General features: G+C 43.3%; 1 protein-coding gene across 1 annotated transcript in view; it reads right to left on the reverse strand.

The window, feature by feature from the left end:
• Positions 1–18,138, reverse strand: part of FILIP1 (filamin A interacting protein 1) — a 185,189-nt gene that overhangs the window by 29,908 nt on the left and 137,143 nt on the right. Inside the window, exon 4 of the mRNA XM_060115132.1 lies at positions 12,813–12,991. Within this exon, the coding sequence (XP_059971115.1) occupies positions 12,813–12,991 (179 nt within the window). The remainder of the gene's footprint in view (positions 1–12,812; positions 12,992–18,138) is intronic.

Here is an 18,138-nt window from a genome sequence, read left to right on the forward strand (position 1 = left end):
AGACCAAAAACAGCCAATCAGTTGTTAGAAATGTTCACTTTTAACCCAGTTGCTTTTGCAACCTGGATTCGGGTGTTTTCTTTGGAACTTACATATTTCACTAATGCTTCAATTAACTAAAAAAAATCTATAGGAGACTTTGGTTTTGTATTTTCTAACATACAGAATGCCTGTCAGAATTGATCAATTGCCTGGCATTACTACCGCTGGATTACAATTGATAGTATCAGTGTATTGATAGATCAGAAATCATTTTTAAAAATCTGTCACTACATTAGGAAATTCACTGTATTTTTGTCACTTGGGTAGACTATGAGGCTGTAGTTATTTTCTTTTTCAATTTTTATTTATTTATTTGTTTATTTATTTAGCTGTGTTGGGTCTTTGTTGCTGCACGCGGGCGGGCTTTCTCTAGTTGCAGCACCAGGGGCTACTCTTGGTTGTGGTGCGCGGGCTTCTCATTGCAGTGGCTTCTCTTGTTACAGAGCACAGGCTCTAGGAGCACAGGCTTCAGTAGTTGTGGCACACGGGCTCAGCTGTTCCACGGCATGTGGGATCTTCCTGGACCTGGGCTAGAACCCGTGTCCTCTGCATTAGGCAGGCAGATTCTTAACCACTGCGCCACCAGGGAAGTCCAGGGCTATAGTTACTGATTGAAAATTTGTCAATTAAATTTCCACTCTAGCTGGGCTGTTTGTTATTTCCTAGTGATTTTCATGGTGTGTTTCTTAAAACTTACCATCTGCTCTAGTTCCTGAGAGCTCTCTGATTAACTGTGAAGATAGGCATGAAATTTTATTTTCATACATATACTGTACCACCTACAATCAACTTTTTTATCCAAAAATTATAAGCCAATCTGCATTAGACTTTCTAAATAAGTGAATTTGTATCTGGACTCCATTTAATAACCCATAATAACTTCTCTGAAAAATACATGCATTTAAATCACTCAATTTGATACACTACTTGGTACAAATCTTTAGATTAGTTGTTTTTCTCATTGTTTTATGCAGCTGTTGGGGAAAGAAAATAATTATTCCCCAGGTTATTCTAGTAAATCAGTCCAAGTTGGGCTTAAGCTTTTATTCTTTTCACTATATAAAATGTGTTGTCACTTCCTTTTAATGTATTCATTTTTAAAATATACAAAGTTATAGAAAAATGGCTGTAAATTTATGACCTCAGCAACGTTACTATAGCAGTTTTTCTTCCAAAGGATGCCAATAGTTACCACATATTTTACTCCTCATAAAATTTTATGTGGTTAAAATTCATAATACTGCTTTTTTTTGTAGAAAGTAAGTCATCATTTTCTTGCTATATATTTTATTTCTCAAATATAATTTTTTATTACATGGGATTTATCTATCCTTTGGAAACTTAAAAAGTAAATGCTAAATATTCCCTTGACATAGGTCAGGACAGAAAAAAATAGCCTTGGCTATAATATGGTCAACTGTCCCCATGTCTACAAATAAATTACCTATCCTATACATAAAAATGACTATAACAATAGCCATTCCTAAGAGACACAGCTTTTTCCAACTGATTTAGAATGCCATCTTTAACATATATTAAATTTCTATATCTACTATAATCTATTACTAGAAATATATCAGCTCCATTGATCTGTCTATTCATATACCAGTGCCACACTGTTTTACTTACTGTGGCTTTAAAATGAGTTGCGTTTGTTCGTTTGTTTGTTAGTTTTCCTGATAGGAAACTTTTCTTCTCTACTACTTTTCATTTTCAATATTTGACTATTCTTTTTTTTTTATATACTCTAATAACCCTAAAGCAATTGGAGGTATCATCTAATCCACCCATTCCTTTTATTTTTATTTTTCTTTTCAATGAATGCTATCAATCCAAATTTCTGTCATTTATTATAAGATTACAATATCCTTTTTTTTTAATTTTTATTTATTTATTTTTGGCTGTGTTGGGTCTTCGTTTCTGTGCGAGGGCTTTCTCTAGTTGCAGCAAGTGGGGGCCACTCTTCATCGCGGTGCGTGGGCCTCTCACTACCGCGGCCTCTCTTGTTGCGGAGCACAGGCTCCAGACGCGCAGGCTCAGTAATTGTGGCTCACGGGCGTAGTTGCTCCGCGGCATGTGGGATCTTCCCAAACCAGGGCTTGAACCCGTGTCCCCTGAATTGGCAGGCAGATTCTCAACCACTGCGCCACCAGGGAAGCCCCTTGACTATTCTTGTTTGTGTATTTTTTATATTAACTTTAGAATAACTTCTTTTAGTTCTGATGCTTAAAAAAAAACCTGATGGTGTTTTTATTAGGACCACATTAAGTCTGTGGATTAATATATGGAGATGACATCTTTACAACGTTGAGTTCTCCAGTCCTAGAATGGTAAGCCTTTCTGTTGGTCTCAATCTTTTTCAAATCTCTAGGTAGCATTACAAATCTTTCTTTATGTAGATCTTTCACATTCTTAAGTTTATTCCTAGATAGTTAATATTTAATATAGTTTATATTATTTTGTCTTTTGGAAATAGGAAAACTATTGATGTTTGAATATTGATTCTATGTAGTTTTGTACCCTGCCACCTCACTTTATTGAATTCTCTGTTTGTAGTAGGTTTTCAGTTTTCCTGAGTCTACCTACAATCTAAATACAAAACAACTACCCCGGGACAACAGTATAGTTTACTTTTCCAATACTTTGCATTGTTCTCAGAACAGCTTAGCCTGAGAAAATGTAAACTGTGATCTAGTGAAACCGTCAGAGTTTTCCTCTTAGTGTTTGATGCACAGGTGAGCAGAAGAAATGATCACCTTTAGGCAGTATATGCTATACTTTGTAGAAGGGGCTTTATATTCATTATCTCATGAACATAAACAACTCTATGAGATAGGTTATAGATAAAGAAACCAGGGCTTCCCTGGTGGCGCAGTGGTTGGGACTCCGCCTGCCGATGCAGGGGACACGGGTTCATGCCCTGGTCCGGGAAGATCCCACATGCCGCGGAGCGGCTGGGCCCGTGAGCCATGGCCGCTGAGCCTGCGCGTCCAGAGCCTGTGCTCCACAACGGGAGAGGCCACAGTGGTGAGGGGCCCGCGTACCGCAAAAAAAAAAAAAAAAAAAAAACCAAGAATCAGAGAGGTTAGATAACCTGTCCAAGAGTTATCTAACTCGTCTAGTAAGTGGCAGAATCAGCATTTGAATTCAAGGCTCTCTGGCTCCCAGTGAAATGCAGGAGACTGAGAAAACAACTGTCTCTAGGTTACAGATTTTGAGGGGGTCTGGTACCATGTAGCTAGAGTAACCCAGGGAAAGAGTTAACTGGCTGGAAAGGTTAGACTTAGATCAGATGATCCTCTCAATTTCACAAAACATTAGTAAGCACAACTTCAGTACTCTGGAACCAGACACAATACTACATTATTTCTCTTTAGCCCACACCCGGATGACTTTACTAACGAAGGGGGTACTAACTGCAGGCCTCAAACTCATGTGTGCAAGCAATACAATTATCTTCATATTTCTATATCTCTAGGTTTCTTTTATGGGCCCCCATTCCATTTTATTTGATTGATTGATTGATTGATTGAATACAACAGCGGGTCTTTCCTCCTGTATCACTGAGGTAGGGTCAGGCTGAGCTCCTGAGAAAAAACATCTGTAGATTCACTGAAGGATGGCTACGTCAAGAGTAGGAGTGTGTCTGGCTGGGGCAGTTACAAGCATGCAGGCCGTCGAGGCTCAGCAGCCCGCTTCCTGGCTTGGGTCATCCTTTCAGCAGTGGCGGCTTGGACCAGGCCAGGCTCAGCCACCTCACCTGCTGCCACCCACAGAGCCACTGTCATCTTACACTGGCTAGCGGTCACCACGACCGCCACCACCTCTGCCTCATTCTATTTTATTTTAGTTAATTCTGGGTAAACTCAGTCAGGTAAGGTTTTCCTTTGTAAATTTAAAGACTCCTCAGTCAAGTCGGGGTCTCCTGGGTTAACTCTAGGGCTTCAGGACCCCATTTCTGGAGTTGGGGCTGAGTTCTGGGGCCATCAGGGATGGGGGGGAGGTCACGTAGGCATCATCCTTCCACGCTGGCATTCTCTGAGATGCACACTGTGGTCTCTGGCCTCAGGTGCATTCCTGCTCAGATTGCTGATCCAAATGGGTCACAGTTCTGTTCTCATGCCAGCCCTGAATCAGCTATTCCCATGGCCCTTCAGAAGCACAGGGAAAATCTAGATATTCCTTTAGGGTTGCAGGATACTGAAGCTATATCAAGCTCTCTCTAACTGGACACGTCAGACACCAAGTTTTACTCTCTTTCTCTTGAGTTATTGGAGAGAGAACCACAAGTTTTGCCATGCCCTTTGCTATTTGCCCCCTCAAATTCATATATTGAAGGCCTAACCCCCATCGTGATTATGTTTGGAGATACAGCTTTTAGGAGGTAAAAAGGTTAGGTGAAGTCATAGGGTAGGGTCCTCATCTAATAGAACTGGAGGCCTGATAAGACTGTCTCTCTCCATGTACATGCGCAGAGGAAAGGCCATGTGAGGACATAGCGAGAAGGTGGACGTCCGCAAGTCAGGAAGAGAGGCCTCACCAGAACCTGACCATTCTGGCAACCCTGATCTTGAACTTCCAGCATACAGGACTGGGAGAAGATAAACTTCTGTTGTTTAAGCCACCCAGTCTATTTTGTTATGACAGCCAAAGCAGACTGAGACACCCTTGGACTCTACCTAGTGATAGCTCCATTCTCAAATTCTTCACACCCATATATCTGGGGCTTATATTACTCTCCACTTTTCCTTCCCCACCCCCACACCCCAAATAAGCTCAGAACAGAGCCTCTTCTTTTGCACAGGCTACTCCCATGACATAGACCTCTCTTGCTGTCTTGTTTCTCTCTTAAAAGAAGCATTGATCTAAACAGGAAAGGAGGGGTGATAAAAATTGAATCAACTTGATTATATGTCCTTTCTCAAGCTACTCCGAGATCTTTGCTTCTGGAATCCAGAAGAGAAGCTATTCACTTCTCTCCTTCAGCTACGGCAAGTTTCCCTTGAAGCTGTGATTGCTCTTGGCTAGCTGCTCTAATGAGGACCAGGTCACAGGGTAATAGAAAAAATTATGTTAAAAAACCCAATTATTATCATACTGTAGTAAATTTCTATAACAGCACTGGCAAATGAAAATGTCAAAGCTGTAACAATATTATACTTGAATGAAAGTCTTTAGGTGGTAAGGGACAGAGTCACCCAGGGACTTCTGAGAAAGAATACCCCGGAGGGAATCAGGCCCAGGGAGAAGTGGAAAATTGTGCATCACTGTGGAGCATGCACCTGCAGCCTTAGTAACCCTAGAGCACACGCTTGTGACCCAGTGCTTGGCAGCCCTCAGACAGAGGTGTCCATTGAAACCCAGTCCTGTGAGGGAGATATTCTTTTTTTTTTTTTTAAAGAAGATGTTGGGGGTAGGAGTTTATTAATTTACTTATTTATTTTTGCTGTGTTGGGTCTTCGTTTCTGTGTGAGGGCTTTCTCTAGTTGTGGCAAGCGGGGGCCACTCTTCATCGTGGGAGGGAGATATTCTTTACTCAGAATCTCTATGTGTCTGCTGGGTTTTTTCTTGGCCTCTGTTGTCTTTACTTCTTTCTGTTTCGTATGCTCCAAGAGAGTGTCTCAGGGAGCTAGTTTGTCACCATCAAACAGAGCACACTATTCAGCAGGGTTCGCCTGCCAGGCTTCCTCCTAGGCCCCAGCCTCCCTAACGTCTAGGTCATCAAGGTTGCAAACCAGCCACATTAGAGACTAAATAGCCATGAGTTTTGTTCACTGCACATTGTTTTATAAATTTCAGTGAACACTGACTCACAAGATTTTACTAAAATTAGAGTTCTTCCTTTTCCTGAAAAATCTGAATTGGTGACCCTGAACCCACAATTTAAAATGGGGTCGGTCAGCCTGAGCTGAATGGCGACTTCCCCTGGCAGCCAGAGTGGGAGCTCTGCAGCCCAGCAGTCCCTCCGCTCATGCAGTGTGTGCTGAAGAGCTGGACCTGCCCCCTCCAGCTACTGCCTGACACCTGGGGTGTCTGAGTGTGAGACCTCTGTGACCTCTGTCCAGGACAGCTGTCCACTTCTGGGCTAACTGGCTGTGACCAGCATTTACAGAGTCATGTGACAGAAAGAAGGACAGTTATGTAAAAGGAGCTGCCTCTATTTCTCTCTGAAGAGGCCCCTGCAGTGAGTCAGGTACTTAGGGTTTCCAGAACTGTCTGGCAATTTCCTGAAATTGAAAGAGAACAACTCAATGATTGGTTCAGAACTAGAGAGACTCTGACAAGCTGACCACCTCCCACTACCGGGCTCTCACTCTTTAACTCTCACATTCAAATTCCAAATACCGCCCTCTAATCTCACCTCTCCTAGGACTCTTCTAGAATAAGGGGTGTCAAATACCAGGACTGAGGCATTCTTACATGCTAAAATCTTAAGCAGTGAAATATGTTCCTTGCCCGTTTTCTCTCAAGACCTCCCTTTCAACGCTATCCCTTTCTTATGGCCAATTTTCTTTGATTATTATCCCACCCCTTTGTATAATATCAGAGTCCTTCCTGGTTCAAATTCTGTTGCTGTTGTTGTAAAAGTCCAAATATGTTGAATCTAAACAACTAAAATTCTCAGTTAGCCGGGTTAAGCCCTAAGATCCGGAAAACATCTTCACCATCCTATCAACAATAAAATACAACCATAATTGACATCTAGATTTGAATATAATCTAATAGACCCTGAGGTTGTAACATACAGAGTCACCCAGAGAGCAGCACTACAAGATTCTGAAATCTTCAAATATGACTTAACTGGATTTTGTGGTATATTAAAATTTTTCTTAAAAAAGTAAAATGTGTTTGAGAAATATCTTCCATAACAGTAAAAGTAAATTAATTCATATCATAACCTTTGATTAGTTAGAAAATTATGTTGATCAGATAACCTATCTTCCCTGGCATATCTGTTAAAAGTTATATTACTAAAACTCTGAAGAATCTTACATCAGAGGTTGCTAACTCAATGACCTTGAGAATGAGAACACTATAAAGCTTGGGAAAAAGATCATACCCACCCAAGATTCAGCAGTTTTGTACAGATGGGATCTGGTGAAATGCACCTCAAGGGCATTTTTAATGGGCTCGTTCATATTTCATCCAGGAGTGTCTAGTTAAGAATGAGTAGCAGGCTCCTAGTCCTACAGTGCTAATAGTAGATATGTTAATATCCTGGGTCTTTTAAGAGGACCAACTGTCTTCCAACTCCCATCTTCCAACTTTGGGAAGCTATCTTTTTCAGTCACCGATTGCCTGGTCCCTTTAGGTAAGATATAACACCACTTCCTTTACACTGTCCCCACCTATCCCATCCCCCAACACAAACACCTTAGCTATGCAAAATCAAAATCACCTCAGGCTCCTTCATTTCCATCACATTTTCCAGTAGGAAGTGGGATTTGCAAATTGCAAGGGTGAGAGCCACTGGAAGGTGGAGTTTGATCCTGGCGTTCTTTCAGAAAATCAACCGTAAAATGTATTGTTTCTGTGATTGAGTCTCTGAATTCTAATTCCTCTTCTTTTTTAGAAGCTGTCTATTCCCAGCAATTTTCTTGGTCAGCAATTTTCTTGGTCAGGATATTATTGATAGTAGGTGGCTTATCTCAATGACAGGTAAAGGTCTGTGAATTTGAATCCTGAACCTGCAAACAGAACGGATGTGCCATCCACAGAGCCAACATTTCAAGTCATCTTTTCTTCCTCCAGACGTTGGAGAAATGAAGTGTTCATTTCAATCAGAAGGTAAGAACTTGGAAGTGGAAAAGTTTTTTGTTTGTTTGTTTGTTTGTTTTTACTGTAGGACACTCAGTTCAAACACTGATTCTTCCAATTAACTGTTGGCAAGTGACCTTGGTGGAAGGAATTTAACCTGCTTTCCCATCTTCTAAATAGGGATAGTAACTCTACTTCATACAGTTTGGTAAGGATTAAACCAGATGTGTACGTATCAGGGGGGTCAATGAAATCTAGCCCAGCTAGTGAGCAGCATGTAGCTGAGGGCTAAGCACAGACAAGAGGGCTCCGTTGTTTCCTGCTGATATGTTCCACCTACTGATTACTTTCTGCATGATCAGACTTGATCATTTACACATCAGCAGCAATCTTTTTCTACAAAGTACTTTATTGTGCTTCTCCACGCTACCAATGAGAAAAGTCCATTTTATTGCGATAGTTTAGACATAAGGCATTTAAATCTGAGAAACTTAGGGAAAATATGCCAGGGAACCAGATGTGCATCTTTTTCTATAAAGTGTGCCAAGGATATCTCCCAGGATCCCAGGCCGCTAGAGCAATGTTTCACAAACTTGCTCTGACCGGTCATCCCCACCACAGGCAAGTGCATTGGTGCAGCCTGTCCCACAGGCCACCAGGCCTAAAGGAACAATACCAAAGTGGGGCTTGAGAGTTTCCCCTCCATCAAGCCCCTGTTCCTGCATTCTTTGCTTCACAAGTTAAGAGATTTCTCTCGAGATGCTGGTTTGTAGTTTTTTAAAAAATGACCCTATACTTGGAAGGCTTGCTGCAATATTATATGATGATGTAATTATTTATGCAGTCCCAGCTGAGCCTATAGAATCCAAAAGCTTTCAAATCTATATCTTCAGTTATAGATTTAGACAGCCCTCCCCACATCATTTACACACACACACACACACACACACACACACACACATCCCCCTCAAATACTTCTTTACGTTCCAAAGCACTTTTTGATGTAACTGTATTCTCTCTATCTTGACATTCGTGAAGCAGCCCTAGAGAAAGTGTAAGATTAAAATTACAAGTCTTGAAGTTCATACAGAGAATAAAGCATAAACTCTGAAGGTGATCTCATGTGCTCAGAATTATGCCTTTTAAGGTCAAGTTGACTCAAAATATGGACCAAACAGAATATAGCAGTTAGTTAGAAAGGGAGCTTTCTTTATCTAATCTTAATTACTGCAGTGAAGGATATTTTCATGTATATTTTAAGCAATGCTAGTTAAGCCAATGCATTTTTTCATGCTATTTCCACTTTTTAATTTGGGAATACAACTATTTGTTAAAATAAATAGCAGTAAATGATGGTAACAGATTATGATCAGTCTTTTGGTTTAGCATAAAGGAAGCCCAGAACAATATATTGTCCATTTTAGGCACTTAATGTGTGGAATTTTTATATAGGATGAATTTCACAACTCCTGAAAAGTGAAAAATAACTTATGCTTAGTTTTTACACTTTCAGGGTCTAGGTGAGTGGCCATAACAAGGAGATAGCTTGGAGGGGTGCTTTATTTAGCTCCCGCATAACTAGCATCAGCCTCCCATCAGAATGCAACAGAAATAGAACACTGTGTGTGCTGTTCAAACTTCGCTCCAAAACAACTCCCCTGGCTGCTCCTTCCAGCAGATGCTGTTCTAAAGCGTCTCCAGTCTTGACAGTTGAAAGACACCAGTGGTCCAAATAGATCTGTTTATATCCTCCCAATAACCATCATTCTGCCTTTTAAGATTCTGTGTCATAGTTTGGACGTTAAGAGCTTGGAGGTTGGGAGCCCCCCCCGCCACACGAAGAAAACATAAAACAAGACATTCTGCCCAAGGGACTCATTCGTACAACAGTGCTGGACCAGTGGCCTGCACTGTCGTCTTAGTTGAGCTACATAATTTTTCTGGGCCTCAGTTAACCAACCTGTAGGATGAGGGACTTAAAAGGGCTGAACTCAGAAGTCTTTTGCCATACTAGTCAAACCAAGGCTTTTTTTTTTTGAAAGCCAAGGATTTCTGGTTTCATCAAATATCTGAATCTGGATAGCTACTGATCCTGTCTGCCTGGGTCCCTTTTTATTACCTTTAACCATTTTCCAGAGGACGTGAGAAACCCTTACAGAGCAGGACAAGTAAAGAGAACGGAGCCTAGATGCTCTGCCTGTGTGGAGGGTCCCCTGGGTCTGCACGCCCGTCCGCCCATGGCCACCAAATCAGAAAGCTGTCTAGGTAGAGGCAGCCTGCAGAGTCACACCCCCAGTAGAAACTGGGTGATTACAAGGAACAAACAACTTGGGCTTGTCTCGTCTCACTTTTTTCCTTCCTTGAGTCATGCTCACAAGAGAAATAAAGGGAAATGTTTCTGAAGGAAAGTTCTTGGCGCTCTCTCTCTCTCTTTTTTTTTTTCACAAAAGGGACTTTTCCGGAGAAAGAGGGAAGAGAGTGCAAAACAAAGAGGCAAACAAAGGACTTGGAATAGTCTATGCCAGAATTCCCACTCGGGCTCAGAAAAACCAGCTCTCTATCGGCAATAGCCCAGCTTCCCCTGCAGGGGCTGCGGCCGAGTGGGGCGCTGGGGCCTGGTTGAGCCGTGGCCCAGGTCCTGGTGGGGACCAGCCCCTGGTGACATTGCCCACGGGAAAGAAAGCCCCGGGGTCAGCAAACTGCCAGCCCCCATAAGTACATCTAATTATGACCGCTTACTTCAAAAAGAGGATTTAACCCAAAGCAGATTTAGCAGGGCCTCTTCCAAAGGGCAGCAGGAGGCCCAGGCCTGACCTTTGAGAAAATCCTAAAGGCTTCACTGCCCAGGGAACTCAGCAAAGCCAGTCACTGTGGACACCTCAGATCAGAATGCAGAGAAATTCAGCGATGCCAACTTCAGTTATCAGGGTCCTAGTGAGGGTGTTTAATTTAGCATAACGAGTCTCGGTCAGCATGTGCCCACAGCATGTGCACTGGTGGTCAGTCAGGGGGGTGGCCTGGGCAAAAACGTTGACAGGAAAATATATAAAGCACTAAAGTATAACCTGTTGAGTCAAAACTACTGTTGCAGAATCTTAAAGTGGTTGGATATTTAGTGAGTCAAAGATTCTTATCTAAAACATGTACATCTGGTGACATATCTCGGCAGTGCTGATCAAAGTATGAAAAGCATCATGATATATATAATTTTTAAGTTCTGCTTTGAGTTTTAAAACCTCCTACATAGCGCTTTGCTCAGGAGAAATCATTGTGTAATTGCCCTAGTCAAATTAAACAACTCCAAAGGAGGGGCAGGGGATTGGAATTGCTAGTCTTGAATTAGTCTACATGAAGTTAGTAAATAAGTACACTTGGGACAGGCTCATTGTATAATGAATATAAAAGTACTTTGTGAACTATAGAGCTCTCCATCAAGTGTTATTATTTCAATTATTCTCACAGTACACAAATATTAGGAAAACAAAAAAGAAAGAAAAAGAAACAGCTGGGTAAGTACAGTCTCTCCATCCACATACTTCATTTAAACCTACCACTCTGTAGGTGAATTCACCTCAGCTTAGGTGGGAAATTGTAGAAAAGGCAGACATATCTGGTTCTAGACCAAATGATTTACAAAGTGATCAGAAAATATTAATTCACACAGCTGGTTCTTTAAAATTATTTGATTTCAGATCTTTTAAAAAATATCAAACAAGTTGCTACTCTTACCTGACCACATTCCAACACAGGACACCTAGATATATGTAATTTACACCGTCATTAAAACCTTGTTTGCAATACCTATGCTTGAGGTTGGAAAGTTCATGGAGGTTGCAGAGTAGAGTTTATTCTCACTGTTTGGTTGCCCCAAAATATCAGATTGGACCATCTATTTGTCCAAACAAGAAGCTGATAAACCCGAGCTTCCAGCAGCAGAAGACAGACTTAAAGAAACTATAAGTGGAGGGTACTGTACATAACACTGCAGCCATTGCTCCCTTTTCCATTTCTCCTTCCTCAAGAGATGTACCAAGTCCAATAATAAGTAAACATTACCAATAACTTAAAAATTTAACACAAACCTGTTGTTTCACGCTTTTATTTACTTTCCTATTGAGGTAACTTTTTCTGGCAAATAAACTAATCTGGGAAAACCAGATCTCCTTTTTGTAGCTAGATACAGCAAAGCTGGGACTGGTGAAGCTCTTTCCCAATGGCTCTTAATTTGCAAGTCCTAAACACAGAAGCAGACACGCTTGGTAACTCAAAGCATCGGGATTCAATGTCATTGGTTTCAAAGACTGTGGAATTCACAGATGTAACCATTCAGCTGAGGGGAGGAAAAGGAGAGAATAAGCTAAAAAGAAGATGCTGAAAAACTGGAGAGTATCAAAGAGTTCATCACAAAGCGTTTCAATTTGAAGTCCCTGCTTCAAATGTGCTAATCCCTGGTCTGAGAAAACTACCTACAGTGTTCAAGGCTCAACGCTGAATTTTTGTTCTGTTTTACACGGAGTTTTAAGAGTTATGCAACCCTGAAAAAGTTAAGCAGGTAATTCTAGTCATAAGTAATTCACACACAACCAAGTAGTAAGATTTTCTATACCCGTTTTAAGAATGAATAGGATTCATTTAAAATGGTGATAATTTGTCTCACTGAATAAGTGCATTTTAACCCCAAAGAGAAAAAGTATATTATTTCTAATAGAAGGCAGTTAGTAGAGAGGCTTTTCAAACGTAGGCGCTTCGTTGATCAAGTTAAAACAGAAGCTCCCTTAGTTTGTGGCTTTCTGGCTTTTCACATCCTAGTGGGAATGTGCTGCCGTATTTATACGAACCCCCAACATGCTCACATCAATAGTTCCAAGCAAAGTCTGTCTCACTCTCTGCAAACCGTTCGGAAATTAGGAATTAGACCCCGGGCACGTGTCCGCGGAGTCACAGGTGGAAATCTGATCCAGGACAGGAGGGGCAGGACGAGAGCGTGGCCCGGGGCGCGCGTGCGCAGTTACCTCTCCCGCTCCTGCTCTAGCAGGGTGGTGAAGTCGTCGCTCTTGTGCATGTAGTCCGTGTGCTTGTGCTTCTCGTTCTCCAGCTCGTACACCGTGCGCCGGTGACACTTCTCGGCCAGCAGTAGCTGCTCTAGCATGCGCCGGTAGGTTTCCTTCTGTTTTTCCTCAAGTCTGTCCAGCTGAGGAAGCAAACATGGGAAAGAGCTTAATATTTTATTTCATTTACGGAGGACTCTAAATAATTTGTTTGCATTGGTCTAATGATTTATTACCTGTGGGGGAGGACACGGAATCTGCTCTTCTCTGCCATGTTCCCCATGCCATCATTTTCTCTAGGCCAGTTGGATTTATGAACTAGCCACAATAGGGCTGCAGTTATTTCTGGCCTCTGGCCTTTTATCTGTGAACATATGTGTCGTTCCTAACCTTTCAGGAAAGCAAACTCACTGTTTCAATGAGACAGTGAAGCCCTATACTCAGAAAGAAAGAGAATAGCATCTGGCCTAATCTCAGAAAAATAAAGAGCTCAGCAGGCACGTGTACCAAACTCCTCCCCTGGGAGGAGGAAATTATCCTCATTGCAACTTTTTTTTTTTTTTTTAAGGCTTGCCGTTAAGTACATTTCTAGGAAAAGTATATGAAGGACCCACAATCCTCTTCTTCCAAGAGGTACGAAATATAGGGAGAATCTCAGAACCTGCAGAGCGCACATATCTCAAACCAAAAGAGATCTTATCAATATTATTACAGGGCTTTTTGTGTCTGTTTCTCCGGCCAGGCTATACGATCTTTAAGGGACCATATGCCTTGATCATCTCTTTAGTCCCTGGTCCCTAGCACAGCACCTGGAAGAAAGCAGGTGTTCAGTACGTGTTTGTTAAATTGGACCCAATCTTACAGTATTGATAGTTCCCTATCCTACTCTGCTCTTCAGACCCTAGTGCAGGAGTTCTCACCCTCAGCACTACTGACATTTTGGCCAAGTAATTCTTATCTGAGGGGCTGTCCTGTCCACTAGAGGATGCTCAGCAGCCTCCCTGGGCTCTGCCCACTAGATGCCAATACTATCACCTCCAGTTGTGACAAAACTATCCCCAGACGTTGTCAAATGCCTCGCGGAAGGAAAAGTCCCCATGCCCCCCTCCCTGTTAAGAACCACTGCTCTAGGTGAATCAGACATATTTAGAATCCATTCTTAATCCCACAGCCAACTCTGTAAGAGTCAGTGGAGCAGCTCCATGGGTATCAGCTTCAGAGCTATTCCCCTGATGTTCCAGTCATAAGGAGGATCTGAGGTTCCCTGTACAATTTTATTATATTTTCATTGTGAATGAATCATTTACGGGGCCCAAAATAAAAGAGATTTTGCCCCCATAATCCTCAGTGCCTTCTTCTTCTTTTTTTTTTAAATTTATTTATTTTTGGCTGCATTGGGTCTTCGTTGCTGTGCACAGGCTTTTTCTAGTTGCGGTGAGCGGGGGCTACTCTTCGTTGTGGTCGGCGGGCTTCTCATTGTGGTGGTTTCTCTTGTTGCGGAGCACGGGCTCTAGGCGCATGGGCTTCAGTAGTTGAAGCACGTGGGCTCAGTAGTTGTGACTCGCGGGCTGTAGAGTGCAGGCTCAGTAGTTGTGGCGCACGGGCTTAGTTGCTCCATGGCATGTGGGATCTTCCCAGACCAGGGCTTGAACCCGTGTCGCCTGCATTGGCAGGCAGATTCTCAACCACTGTGCCACCAGGGAAGTCCCCTCAGTGCCTTCTAATTAGACCTCCACCCCCTTTGCCTAAGAACAGGTGAGCAGTCAGACTGGTGAAGCCCAGGTTGGCCAGCCATACCTGAGATGATCAGGGAGGCAAATCATACTTTTATGTGTTCTGATAAATTACTGCAGTCTTAATGGGACAGTCTACACAAGAGGTTTTTGCACTGGAATAACTCCCTGTTACAAAATACTCTCCCCAAGAACTCTCCATTTTTCCACAAGTGTGATTTTCACCATATGTTATAGAATTTGTCAAGCATGGCTGGGCCATCATCAGAAATGTGCAAGGAACAGCTCTTTCCCATTTTTGATCCTTCTTAACGTTGTCGTAAAGTAAGGCCTTCCCTCCTTTTGAGAGTATTTGCAAGAGCAGCTTCTGCCTGTTTCCTGATACCCTGACCCACTCCTCCCTGAGGAAGGAATGGTATTTAAAGGTTGTACTGGGGACAGCGAGCTGGGCATGAACAGCCCTGCCTTTTTTTTTTTCTTTTTGCGGTACGCGGGCCTGTCACTGTTGTGGACTCTCCCGTTGCGGAGCACAGTCTCTGGACGCACAGGCTCAGCGGCCATGGCTCACAGGCCCAGCCTCTCCGCGGCATGTGGGATCTTCCCGGACCGGGGCATGAACCTGTGTCCCCTGCATTGGCAGGCGGACTCCCAACCACTGCGCCACCAGGGAAGCCCAGCCCTGGCTTTTCCTTTCTTATTTTTTACTCTGTCTGCCATAAGATGGTACATTGTCCTCTCCCTCAGGTGCTGTCTCCAGAGTCTAGGAGAGAGAGTAATAGGAACCTGGTTGGTGGTCATCTACCTGTTGATGCCAACAATAAAGTTAATGTTTCAAGTCATCTGTCAGACTCCTGCAGTTATCCCTCAATCTGTTCAAGGAACTCAGGAGGCAAAGATGGGGGCGTTATTAATTGGATGGTTGACTGAGATACCCAGAGAGAGAAACACTGTAGGGGCAGTTGGAGGAAAAACAGCATATGTTGATATTAATTGTTCCAGGGCAGCCTAGGTAAGACTGCTAGGCCCTAGCTTTAGTATGTTCTGTCTGTGTGGGCCTTTGAGACCAGCTGTTCTCAGCAGCTACCGTGCTGGGACTAGGCCCCTGGAGTAGCTGCTGTTGTCCCTGTGGGCTGTGTTCACCTCACCTACACCAGTACAGCTGGACCTCAGCACTGGTTTGCATAATCAGGAAGACAGTCTTTTTGTCCTTTAATGCATCTGGAAGGATGCTGACACATTGGTGTGTGAGCTGCGTTTTTCACCCAGAACTGCAGACCAGACTTCCTTTTTTTTTTCTAATTTATTTTTGGCTGCGTTGGGTCTTCGTTGCTGCGCGTGGGCTTTCTCTAGTTGCGGTGAGTGGGGGCTACTCTTCGTTGTGGTGCGCGGGCTTCTCGTTGCAGTGGCTTCCCTTGTTGCAGAGCACGGGCTCTAGAAGCATGGGCTTCGGTAGTTGTGGCACATGGGTTCAGTAGTTGTGGCTCGCGGGCTCTAGAGCGCAGGCTCAGTAGTTGTGGCGCACAGGCTCAGTTGCTCTGCGGCATGTGGGATCTTCCTGGACCAGGGCTCGAACCCATGTCCCCTGCATTGGCAGGCGGATTCTTAACCACTGTGCCACCAGGGAAGCCCCGCAGACCAGATTTTAAACTGCAAAGGTAGTAAATTCCTCTTTAGCAATAAAGCATTACTGTGTGAGGATCTAGCTTTCAGTTTTAAATTCTGGATGTAAGAACTAACACAGGTAGCAACAGATCAGCTGTGCCAGACCCTGTTTCTCATTATTTTGTTTGGAACTGCACTGAGCTCCTAGGAGAGAACTGAAGTGGGCTGACCTCTTGGATCTGTGTGGCTTGTCCAGAGACTCTGAAGACCACCTCCCAGTGGATTCATTAATCATGTATACTGTGTCCCATGGCTTTGGGTTTTCAGGCTCCAAATTGTGGCTCAACCACAGAGGAATGGTAGTTCTTATTACTGAATAGTGAAAGTGAAATGGGCACCTATTACTTTGGAAATGTAGCTCCCACTTGGACAGAGGTGGAAGGAAAATTGAATGAGATCATCATAGCAACAAAGGCCAAAATTTACTAAGGAAAGAGTGTACCTGAATCAAGCTGGTGGAGAAGACGTTCAGGGGCTTGAGATGGGGAGAAATTTCAGTATGTTTCAGACAAAAGGATCATGGTTTAGGGGACGATTTTAGCTCTGTTATCAACAGAGAGCTAATGGGGAAAATAGTAAGGAATTTAAGAAGAGAGAAATCTACTTAAGAGGAAACATGAGGCCTTAAGGACCAAACTGGAAAGACCAAAAGGGACATGGATCTAAGTGCCCTTAAAGATAGGGCTATAAAAAAAAAAAGAGAGAGAGAGATTTTAGTCTTTGTTGAATCAGAATGGGTGACAGAGGAGGTGGAGACAGGAGAGCCTAGAGAACAGAGCAGCGTGACTGCCCCACAAAGAGGGTGTCGGGATCGAGGCAACGCTTGAGGAACATGCTGTAAAACTGCAGATGGTTCTTCATGAGATCAGCTGGGGCCCTTTCTCTTGAAGACTGCAACAGCTATTCAAAGTGGTTACGTAAAATATAGACATGCTGAAGAGCTAAAATCTGAGATCGGGGTAGGATACGTAAAGCAATTTGGGGTGAGTTTCATGGTGTCAGCCATGGTAGATGGGCCCTGAGCGAACATGCTCAAGAAACTTGGAGATGTAGATTTCGAAGGAAAGATGAGGCAAACGAAAGGGGATTCAGGCAGGACAGCAGCAGATTCAGTCCAAACCCCGGTGTGCTGTGACGGGAAAAGACTCCTTAGGAGGTATCATCCAACTCAAGAACATAAAAGTAGATAAGATGTGTGTTGAACAAAGGATCCTCCGGCAGACTCATAACTCCTTGGTTTTGCTTCTCTCACTGAGGGTGACCACACACTACACAATACGGAAGGTAATATTCAGAAAACAAATGTCTGGGACTGAAAGCATAGGGGAAGTTAGAGGCAAACAAACAAAAACTCTACGATGCCTAAAATAGTGATAGAGAAAGAAGGGGCCATTTGAAAAACTGGTCAAAAACAACAATAACAGTAAAACTCAGCTGAGCCTTCCTACTGGAGGAAAGGTTGTGACAAAAGAAAACATTTTTGTTGCCTTGAGTAGGACAAGTTACCCCAGAATGAGAGTTCAAACATGAGGGAAGGCGAAGTTCTGAGGAACGGTCACCTGGCTAAGGTTAGGTCCCAACTAGGCCCCAAGGCAGACAGGCTTCAGAAGGTCACCTGCGGGAAGGTGACCGAAACAAGCGGGCAGTAAGGAAAACCACCGGAACGAGATGGGTTTCCTAGGCCTGGACATCGTGGCTGAAAAAAGAAAAAGATTAAAGAGATTTCACATATGCAGGTGGGAGCTTCTCTGGCGGCACAGTGGTTAAGAATCCGCCTGCTAATGCAGGGGACACGGGTTCGAGCCCCGGTCCGGGAAGATCCCACGTGCCGCGGAGCAACTAAGCCCGTGCGCCACAACTACTGAGCCTGTGCTCTAGAGCCCACGAGCCACAAC

Source organism: Mesoplodon densirostris, chromosome 12, assembly GCF_025265405.1.
Source record: "Mesoplodon densirostris isolate mMesDen1 chromosome 12, mMesDen1 primary haplotype, whole genome shotgun sequence".
Classification (NCBI taxonomy): Eukaryota; Metazoa; Chordata; class Mammalia; order Artiodactyla; family Ziphiidae; genus Mesoplodon; species Mesoplodon densirostris.